This window comes from Echinococcus granulosus, assembly GCF_000524195.1.
Source record: "Echinococcus granulosus chromosome Unknown EG_S00078, whole genome shotgun sequence".
NCBI classification, from domain to species: Eukaryota; Metazoa; Platyhelminthes; class Cestoda; order Cyclophyllidea; family Taeniidae; genus Echinococcus; species Echinococcus granulosus.
In genome coordinates this window covers 133,341-144,555 of record NW_020170458.1, presented here as the reverse complement: position 1 = coordinate 144,555, position 11,215 = coordinate 133,341, and the positions used below count along the sequence as shown (strand labels likewise).

The window sequence follows — 11,215 nt, the reverse complement described above, 5'->3', positions numbered from 1 at the left end:
CACGACTTGAATGGTGGGTTGTACTTGATTAGGTGATAAGCAACCCTGCCATCAAAATATGCACACATAGAAGGTGGAGAAAGTGGTTCCCTATTATCAAAAACCAAATAATTTTAGGTCCCTAACGCTTAAGTCCTCAATTTTTTACCCTACTATTGGAGCAAATAAGCAAATGATAGATGAGAATGCAATTCTGCCATGTTTAATTACTATCCAAATCAACAAGACGGTCTTCTCTGCCAAATCCACCAACATGTGTCAGTCATTTTTTTTATTTCGGGGGTAAAAACTAATTATTTTTATTTAAAAAGTGCAACGTTTGTCGCGAAATCATGCCCACAATGATGCAGGATTTCATTCACCTACGAATATTCAACAATGATATTTTGATGGATTCGGTGTGTTATTGCCTCTTGACTACTCTGAGTGCGATCTCGATGGTGAACGTGTTTACGCACGTCAACTGCAAAGGTGTTTGCTAAAGCACAGTCGCTCAAATGACTTAAGTAGTGTGCGTCAAGACGGGGAGTAATCCGGTCAGAGAGTGATGGTTCTTGTGTAATTAAGGAATTCATTTATCCATGAATATGAATATGTGAGGATTTCATCCAATGATGCAATGATGGATTCGGTGTGTTATTGACGTAAATTACAGCTCTCCCCGTTGACTTGTTGTTGTCTTCAAGTCGAGACGACCTCGTCCTGCCCAACTTTGCTGCCATACTCCTCAACGGGAAGGCTTCCAGGTGAGACAAACTTGTACTCTCAATTTGGTGGCTTCGATGCTCTGTGTTGATGGGAGTTGTGATTATTGGGGGAGATGTGACTAGGGTCACAGCTGAGCTCAGTTGGGGTCAGACCAGGTCAGGTCAGCTGAGCTCAGCTCAGATGCGTGTACCACATGCCACGTGGGTTGTGAGAAGCTAGCCTTCGTGTATCCAAGACTCAATCAACGTTGCCAACCTGGCGATGGGCCTGCTTACCAGAGGGAAATCAATCTGCTCACTCACACACGCATCCCCTCACTGGCTCACTCCAACCACCCTACTGAAATGCCTAGTTTTTGCAGTCACTTATTTATTCACCTTCCTCCTTATCTACACACCTACCAGCTCACTGAGTGACCTGCTAATTAAGGCCTGCTCTGTGAAGGTGTTTCTCCTTGCGGTCGGTGGATTAGGTAGGCGATTGAGTGGACGCCGAGGCTATTTTGTCTCACGTGTATCACCTATTGCAATTTCATCACCACCGTGGCACCACGCCTGTCTTGTCAGACACCAACAGGGATCACATGGCACGACAAAGCATTCCTCCGTTACCACTCCTCGCATTTCCAGCTTTTCACACAGCTCTAACCTCCCTCAAATCGCTTCACCCTCCCTCCGCTAGTCCTCCTTGAAACGTTCGGACTTCTCCTCTCCACTCAAGGCAAACACCAACCAAGCGATGTCATGGCAGGTGAAGAGGTAGCCTGTTGACAGGTCCCGTATTTCGTCAGATGAGATGACACACACCACAACTACAGAAGCGCGTCTCGTTCCCAAGTCACTTCCTCTCCATCGTGCATCACCTCAGCAGGTGCGTTGTGATTGGTCACAGGCGAGAGGCAATGAGATCGCTCGGCGCTCAAACTCTCTGGCGAGATGAATCACGAAATACAGGAGGAGGACAGGCGGGACACGAGGCGATGCTGACAGACAGGTAGATATGGAGGCCATTCCGTTGCCCTGTATTCAGTATGTGGCCAAATCTTTGGGGACGTCTTCGATGCCATCGGAGGAGCTCATTCCCCTTAACTGCTGCATCAGCTCTACCTCGCATCGGCCGTACTTTTAAGAACGGGACTAATGGGAGAGAAAGCACACGCACCTTGAGGGCTGTGAAGGTGGCTGGAGTATAATGCGCAATGTGGCGATGGCTGTAGACGCGAGGCTGCATGAGGAGGAGAAATGTCCCCTCCCTTCCCCTAACCAATCCGTAGAACGCCCGAACCAACGCACTTCTCCGAGCTGCATTCCACTGTCAGGAAGCTCCTTAGAAAACAGTCTCCTCTCCTGGAAATGTAAACACAACCATCCACAACCATTCGCTACTCCATCCCAAAGATGAAACGCTGGTGTGCGTGTGTCCAAGTGTGCTGTATGATGTCTACCACCACCGAACTTCGCCCATTTCACTCCCAAACTGGTTGAAGGGTTACCTCAGTGCTACCCAGCATCTTAAACAACCTCCAAGTCTTGGCAAAATTGGGACATCCATGGCTGGAAAAAAGGCCCTCTGAACATCACCATTCTCCCCCTCTTCCTAGCGGAAGCGAGGGAATTTCGTTTTCCTTAAAAAACCAAATACATGGACATTAAAATACCAAGGGGAAAAATCGCCACTGAAAAAGTCTTCTTCACAACAAACACAACTCCTGCCCAGCCAGATTGAGCACATTCACCGTCGAGTCGCAGGTCAGCTCCGTCCCTGAGTGCATCAGTCGCAGATTCGCCGCCAAACGCCAGTCAAAGGCCCCACGAACCTATCATCAAAAAAGCAGAGAGTGCTACTTAATTAGTAAGTAAGTAGGCTGGATGAGTCTGAGGGGATGAAGAGTTGGGGGACAAACTCGCAACAGATGGAAGGATAGGTGAAGTGAAAGTGAGGGTCACAAAAGGGCACAGCAGTTAGGGTAAGCATGTTAAGCCTCAATTCGTTACGGCACCCCGTGCTAGTCGACACTCACCACATCAAGCAGCTCCACAACACCACTGATCAGCTGCTTGCCTGTGGCGTCCACAAGGCAAACGTCGATGCTTTCACCCACCACTGGGCAGCGCACCTTCAGACTTCTCATGCTAGAATGCTCACCGGGCACATGTGACTTTGAAGCCGCGGTGGTGCTGTGGCTGGCAGTATCTTTGGTAGAAGCTATTCGATGAAAGATGGTGACAACCAAGTCATCGGGTGGAATCTACAAGAGGAGGAAAGGAAAGTTAACATCTTTGCACTTCTACGGCTAGAAGTGGACCTCTCCTCGGCACCGCAACATCCCTCCCTCGTTCTCCAGCGCTACTAACAAGTCAATCAGAGAGTTGGGGAAGTGTATCACCAATTCATCAATTTCGACTTTACCAAAACAAATGCTAGGCATAGCAGAGGTAGTGAAGGTCTTAGGACCACCTATTCGTGGAGCTCCTAGTTCCTAAAACATGAAGAACACTAGAACCCTTCACATCGAAGATGCTGACTCCTGGAGGGCCTCAGAGCATCGGAAAATCCAAGGCAATTGAACTTTCCACTTCCTTCACAGAACAAGCCCAAAAAGCAGCATCTCACCAATGAAGGACACAAAGATGTGTGGGTGGGTGACTGACTCACCGTTGTGGCATCGGAGACTACAATGTCGCCTAGTCGCTCGCCCCTTGCCTGAACAGCCGCGGTGGCGGCTGTCAAGGCAGCATCCTCCATGGTGCAGCAAACAATTGGCTGTTTCACGGTAGCGTCGATGAGTGCGGTGTGGGAGGTGAGAACTTGAGCAAGCACCTCTGACATCGTCGAAACTACCACCTGGATGGCGTCCTCCGGCACTAGGTTGCCCTGCAACGGAGAAGGAGGGCAAGGACATTAACAATGCCATTGGGGACACGCAGATGAGAAGCAACTCCTCTAAGTGCATATCTTGCCAATTAGTTGTAGGTCAAGAGGTCAAATCAAAGACATGAAAAGGTGGAAAGAGAACATTGGTAAACTGGCCTTCTTGCGAGCGCGTTGTATGCGGTTGATGAGTTCACGAGCCACCCGCTCCTCCTCCAACTCTGTGTCTGCTCGCACGTCCAACAACACCAGCAAGCCCTTCCCATCCGCCTGCGCCTTGTACTTCGGTCCCTCCGCCACCTCCACCGGTGCCTTCCCATTCTCCGCCAATTTGGCTTTTAACTTTTTCGCCTGGGTATTGTTGTTCTCATCGTTGTCCTCGTCGCCAACCACGTAGTCGACTGTCACGTCGTCACCGCTCAGCCGCTCTCCCTCGACTGTCATCTCACCCGTCTGCATTCATCGATAGTAACCACCGTCACGAAAAGAAAAAGAAAAACAGCGTCAGTGACATTAACACCGGTTAACCAGATTCCAGTTTCTGTTCCGCAAGAGTCGGATAGGTGACCGTCTTCTCAAAGGCTACTCGTTTTGGAAGATGTTAAAAACGAGACAGTTTCCTTGTTTTTGATAACTCACCTTCCAACTACCTTTATGTCACATCCACCAACCGATATATCAGTTTCAGGCGAATTCATGACCTTTACCTCACTTATAGGCGTTCAAAAAAATAAAAAAGCCACAGAAATAGAATTCTAGGGGAAACGGTTATTCATTAAAAGGTGGATTCCATTAAAGGTTGAGAAGAATGCCTCTCGAAGGGCCCCGAATTCGGGAATGGAAATCGGATGTACGTAACCTACTGACCACAGGTCACATCGAGAGCGTGGAACATTGATTCCCACACAAGACGCGATTGGCGATTAAGTTTGAATGCCTGAAGCAAGCATTCGGAGGGCATTGTCGTTGTCACGAAATAAAGGGGGCAAAAGGCGATCTTAGCCCATCTACTCTACAGAATCCAGGCTCACGCGCGTGTCCAAACACCAATTCATAGCAACTCATGGGGGGCACTTTGCTCAAATTTTGAAAGTAGATTAAATCAAGCCTCAGCGGCAGAAACTTGGTCCCACTGCCCGACGCACGATGGAAGCAGAACACGTAGCTGGATACAAAACAACTGGATCGTGATTAGCCAAATGAGCAGCCAATCTCACAGAGCAGTGACGATGGGGCGAGCGCCGGCGGGTGACCCACAAGGGGAAAAAAATATAAAAACGAGGATGGTTTAATGGGATTACATCAATACGAAAATGGCCATTATTCACAATCACCTCCAAGTATCCGACTTGTTGCCGTAACGAGAACAGGGCCAAAAGGAAAAGCTTCATCTTCAATCAGCTCTCGAGTGGTTCAGAAGTAAAAAGGAGACGACAAGAGTGTCACGAAAAAAAATAACTGAGAGAGGGATTCCCGGAGTGAGCCAACCACGTACCTATGCTCTGTTATAAAACAAACAGAGATAGAGAGGAAAGTGAGGCGCCAGAACGAAGGGTGAAGAAGTTATGCTCACGATTTAAATAAGAGGTGGATCTGAGGCGATGGGAGCAGAGAAGAAAGACTGTGACCAACTAACTTGCCGAAAACGAAGATGGATCTGCACGACAAGTAACAGCAGCATTGGAGGGATAGAAAACGAGGAGCAGCCAAGAGGTGGAGGAACTTACCGTGAGATAAGCCTCCAGGGAAGACTGTGGGAGGGCGGCGACAGCAGCAGCTAGAAGACGAAGACGAGCGCGAAGGCGCGCACCGAGGACAGGGTTGAGACGAGCACGTAGGCGCACCCGGTAGGTGGTCTTGTCATCGGTGACGGTAAGGTTGCGTATGTTCAGCTCTTCCGTCACGTAGGACGCTAGCGCGGTGACGGCTTCACGGGCCTCCGCAAGGGGATGAATCACCACGGCGGCAGGCAACGGTGCCTTAAGAGGGAGGTCGTGCCGGGTGCGGATACTCCGCCCCAATTCCACCGCCGCCTGCATCCACGCCACCCGCTCCTCCAGGGCAGTGTCAATGCCGCCGCTCTCTGCTGATACGCCCACCAGGTAGTGCACCGACGCCGGTGCCCCATCCGCTCTTACGGCGCCCGACTCAGCGTCACTTACTCCGTCTGTAATTTATGCCCATGTTCACAGCATCACCGATTTCAAGGTAGTAGAAAATGATAAGTAAGTAAAAAATTGCGGTCACCGACAGATAAAGACGCACACACACACCCACGCATACTCACCAAGAGGGAATTCGGAGAAGTCCAGTTTAGCCTTCAGGCGCTGGTAGATAAACTCCGTGAAGAAGGGAGCAAATGGCGCCATCACGAAAATGAGTTGGAAAAAGACCTTTACGAGAGTGTGCAGTGCACCGTACCAGTCCTCCTCCGCGTCCATCGTTGCCCCATTCGCCGTCAGTGTGGGCTGTGCCTCACCTTTCAGTCGGCGGCGGTTCATGCGGATGTACCAGTTAACAAGTTGTTCGATAAAGCACACTAGTCGAGGTACCACCGTGTAAAGACGGTAGGCGCGCAACTCAGTGCGCACAAACAGGAGGAGACTCTGAGTGAAGGATAGGATCCACCGGTCCATCAGGTTCCGCGACTTTGGCCACGCCTCCGCACGTACTCGAAACGTCGTGCCGTGTACCCGCTCCCAGGGCTCAATGCCCGACTAAACGGGGAGAGGAGACGAAAACGACGGGAAATAATAATTCATATCACCACCACTGCTGCTGTCACACTGTCAATTGGGACATCTGACGAGCTACTGAAGTGTCTATTAGTAACTTGCCCAAAGATCATTAAGGCATTGATAGACGGGAGGAAAGACAACTACCGATCTCCAACACTTTCAATTCTCTGGGTCAGCTTAACGAATTCAGATATTTTGTAATCCGGAATGTTTTCCCTCAATGGCTGATATTCACACAAATTTATTTGGGCCCGTCTCATTATCAAACCACTCCGGCGAGAAAACAAAGGTAAATGGGAAAAAAGATGGACAAACCTTCATGAGAAAGCGGAAGGCGTTATACCATGGAATAAAGACGTCCTTTAGTACATCGCGCACACCCCATTCAGAGAAGCGCAGACTCTGTGCGCGCACCACCGGCGAATTGACAAGGTAGAGCCGCAGCGCGTCCGCCCCGTACTGCTCCACTATTTTGCACGGATCTGGGTAGTTCTTTTGCCTTTTGCTCATCTTTTGCCCGTCCCTAAAAAAAAAACCACCAAACACATACAACTCGTCGGTCATCGTCAATCCCTAGCCAGTTGAGGCAACAAGGGTAGGAAGCACACTCACGAGGCAAGTACAATGCCGTTGACAATGAGGTTTCTGAAAGGTGGTTGATTGAAGAGAGCAGTGGAAAGGACGAAGAGAGTGTAGAACCACCCACGCGTCTGATCGACTCCCTCCGCCACGAAATCTGCTGGGAAGCCCGAATTAAAGCGCTCCGCGTTCTCGAAGGGATAGTGCATCTACCAAAAGACAGTCGGTCAGTCATTTACTTAACAAAGCAGAGGGAAAGACAATCATTGTATGGAGATGCACCTGTGCATATGGCATCGAACCGGACTCAAACCAGCAGTCAAACACTTCCGAAATACGTCGTAGCTCGCCCTTGCCCATGCGTGACGGAATCGTGATTGGATCCACACTAAACACATCGAAAGAGGAAAATAGAGTCCACGAGGATAAGAAGGCGGAGATAAGAAAAGGAAACGGCCGTACAACTCCTTATGAAGGTCGGTGACGCAATGGCCAGATAGCCGCTCTAACTCGTCAACAGAGCCAATGCAGACCACCTCCTCGAAGTCCTCTGATACCCACAGAGGGATGGGCGTGCCCCAGTATCGATTGCGCGAGATAGCCCAATCCCGCGCGTCCCTGAGCCAATTGGCAAAGCGCTTCTCCTTTATAAACTCGGGGACCCAGTACGTCGCAGCACTGTTCGCCAATAAGCGCTCCACCAGGCACTCCACTCGCACAAACCACGTCGGCACTGCCTTGTACAGCAGAGGTGTGTCCGACCTACAACCAAACCCATCAATTACCCACCCACAATATTAAATAGGGGATTTAAGCGAGGCGAGACGGGGGGGAAGAAATGAAAGACAGAAACGCACCGCCAACAAAAGGGGTAGCTGTGTTGAAGTGTGGACTGTTGCACGAGACGACCGGCGTGTTTGAGATGCTGGCAGATCGACCGGTCGGCGTCTTTCACATACTGACCAGCGAAATCCTTAACCTCGGCGGTGAAACGACCACTCGCATCTACCGGACACACTGTTGCCATCTCCTTCGTCACGATCCCTTCGCGCAGACAGACTCTAAAGTCGTCCTATACACAAACGCACTGATTATCAGTAGCCACGAGAGGTACAAGAGAGAGAAAGTAGAACGAGCACTCACCTCACCAAAGTAGGGCGCCTGATGTACTACTCCCGTCCCCGTTTCCTCGGTTACGTAGGCGTCACCGACCACACGAAAGGCGCCACGCAACTCCTTCAACTGTCCAAAAAGGCAAAAAAATCTGGAAGTTAGGAAATAAATGATCAAGCGTCACTACCAGTACACAAACCCCAAACACTCACCCCAATAAAGTAGTCGAAAAGTGGCTTGTACTTCAATCCAATCAACTTCTTGCCTTTCATTCTGTAAAACACCAAGGAAGCAACGAATACAAAGTCATCGTCTTGCGAAGAAAGGGAAGGAGAACGGAGAAGGGTCAGACTCACTTCTCTAGAACCTCGTAGTCATCCGCTTTTTTGTAGAACCACTCCAGACGGCACTCCATGATGATGAATACCCTATCCCTACTTTTATCTGTAGGATGAAGGTACGAAGATGTTAAAATTGAGGGTTAGAAATGGGAGAAAGGAGTAAAGTTATCTACCCTTGATTTTGACGTAGTCTTTTTCCGGATTAACACACAACGCCAAGTTGCTAGGCAACGTCCAGGGTGTGGTAGTCCACGCAAGCAGTTCAATGCAGACGGTGGATGCGCTGTTGTCAAAATCTTCGACAGGGAATGACACAACGATGGCAGGATCCTGAACGTCTTTGTAGTTCAGACCTGCCTCAAAGTTTGACAGCGGTGTGGAACAGGCCGTGGAGAAGGGCATCACTTTAACACCGCGGTACACGAGACCCTTCTCATACAGCTGTTTGAAGACCCACCACACGGACTCCATGAAGGTGGGGTACATGGTACGATAATCATCGTCAAAGTCGATCCACCTGCCGATGCGCTGGACGACGCTGCGCCATTGCGAGGAGTATCGCATCACAATCTCACGGCACTTGGCATTGTAAGCTGCGACGCCCATCGCCTCGACGTCCTGTGGTCCACTGATATTGTTCAGCTTATCCACCTCGTATTCCACGGGCAGACCGTGACAATCCCAGCCAAAGTGACGTTCTACGTGATAGCCTTCGCTGTACGCAAAACGCGTAACCACATCCTTTATTGTACCCGCCAAAATGTGTCCATAGTGCGGCAGTCCGGTCGCAAACGGTGGCCCATCATAAAACGTAAACCTAAGACAGGTAAGCACGTTCCCCTTCATATCATTCAAATAGCAACTTACGGTGGACGTTTGGCGGAGAGTCTGCAGGATGTCTTAAATGCCTCAATTTCATTGTGAAACTGAATTATTTTCTCCTCTTCCTCGGAGAAATTTATTGACGGCGGGAGATCGTCGCGACTCATGCCACGTAGTTAAATGCAGTGCAGGCACGGGGGCTCGAAAGCCGTACGCTTATCAAAACCACCAACCGGAAGTTGTCATTTTCCAAAGTTAATGCCAGAATCGCTGTAGTTATTTTACCTAAAATTGGCAATAATATCGAAATAAAAGTTGTTTGTTTATAACGACATTCACTGTGTGCCAAAAATGATTATTGCAAACAAAATGGCTTTATTAAGTAAACAAATATCCAATATGTGCCGACGTAACTTATGCGAATTTAGTATTAACTTTCCTTTTTACATGAAAATTTTAGAAAGTGACTAACTTGCACTATATATTCGTTGTTTCAAAAGGCAGAAATCCTATCTACCCGGCAGAGTTTTTAAAATATTTTTATTTGGCTGCATTTATTTGGCCAGTGGTAACCATATTTTTTGGGTAAGTTCTTAGTCTTCGTGTATTTTGTGTAGTTTGGTTATCAGGTCATGCTTCAAGGTGAAATTCCAGCTTACACAAGCGGTGCAAAAAATTGTTAAGGCCCACTGTAGTAGTTTAGGTAACTTGATAATTTTGATAATTTTGTCAGACTAATCAAATCTCGAAGCTCTTGCGTTCGGCCTGTGGCATGGCCTTTGTATTGTGGTAGCAGTTCCGTCAGGGATTCTGCATTTCAGTAAGTGGCGTGTTACTTGGCTTGTCACGACTTTGGGGTTGACTCAGGACACCGAAATTATCTTTGCTATTTGAGTTAGCAGATAAATTATTGCCAACTTCTTAACCGACAGCTCATTAGTAGGTGTGCCTGGATTGCATCTGCGAGCTAGCCATACAAGATACCACTGTTAACAAAGGCCATGTAGATCGGTTTTAAAGTGGGAACTGTGCATGAACCTGTGAATGTGGGACCAAATTGATTGAAAAGTAGATTCACAGGAAGTCGACCAGGTCTTAGGCTCTTGACTTTGAATGCAGGCGCTCAAATGGTAGGACCAGAATAGCATTTCAAATTTCAGGCAGGGACTAGTTTCTTGGTCACTAATGTAGCGTCCCGAGACTCCCCGAAGGCGAAAGAAGACAAAATACTCGGGCAGAGTATATATTCAGCGCAGAGAAAGTGTCTGGGCTATTGGCATGGCCCAAAAGGCCAGCCCACCCAGCGAGGTACAAGGGGACCAATTCGAAGTACAAAAGTGGCGCCTCACCAATATCGAGGGCTAAACCACCATCGTATTACATAGCCTCCCTCCTCTTTTGAGCGCCGTCCCCGGCGCTACAGCAGGTCAACCTCCTGCGTCAGCCATTACAACGTAGTCGGTGCAGTAAAGAAACCCACGAGCCAACCGTGCCAGTCACCAAATTGGCGCGCAACTGGGGGGATACTTGACCTCAACGTCACTGATACCTCTTGGCAGCTTGACTGGATCTGGGGTTTCGTCCGGTTTAGAGATCTGATTCAGGATGGGGAACTGCGTCGGCCATCATGCGTGTCCATAGATAGGTGCAGGAACACTGGCCTAAAAGCAGATCTGAGTAAGGAAGTACAAGATTTAAAACAGGTCCATGAGGGACGGTAGGGGAAATCCGTAACGAAACTTCCAGATGGTTCACGGCTAGTGTCGCTTCAGTTGTTAATAGCTTTTCTGCAGAACACGGGACTGGGAGGGATGCCGAAGGTAGACGTCAACATCAACCTTTCTGTTAGGGGTCATCACCATTCTCCCATCCGTAGCATGTGTACTTCTTCCACTCCACTAAGGCTTATCACGCAGAAGTGGAAAATCAGGATACATGTCTTTCAAGATCGGGTTCGCTTTCCGCTGCCACCAATGTAGCGTCCCGAGACTTCCTGAAGACGAAAGAAGACAAAATACTCGGGCAGAATATATATATTCAGCA

At 48.9% G+C, this 11,215-nt stretch overlaps 1 protein-coding gene across 1 annotated transcript; it reads right to left on the bottom strand. All coding sequences in view use genetic code 11, as the record gives it.

Annotated features, from left to right (window-relative positions):
- Nucleotides 1-2,398: 2,398 nt before the first annotated feature.
- On the bottom strand, nucleotides 2,399-9,339 carry EGR_07467 (Isoleucyl-tRNA synthetase, cytoplasmic; the record flags this gene model as incomplete). The annotated part of the gene is made up of 16 exons (XM_024496716.1): nucleotides 2,399-2,524; nucleotides 2,729-2,956; nucleotides 3,364-3,572; nucleotides 3,735-4,032; nucleotides 5,307-5,746; nucleotides 5,867-6,296; nucleotides 6,633-6,840; nucleotides 6,930-7,105; nucleotides 7,179-7,284; nucleotides 7,359-7,658; nucleotides 7,754-7,968; nucleotides 8,040-8,138; nucleotides 8,222-8,282; nucleotides 8,366-8,453; nucleotides 8,524-9,167; nucleotides 9,218-9,339. 16 exons carry the CDS (start codon nucleotides 9,337-9,339, stop codon nucleotides 2,399-2,401), a joined length of 3,750 nt encoding a protein of 1,249 aa, XP_024348856.1.
- Nucleotides 9,340-11,215: the final 1,876 nt, after the last annotated feature.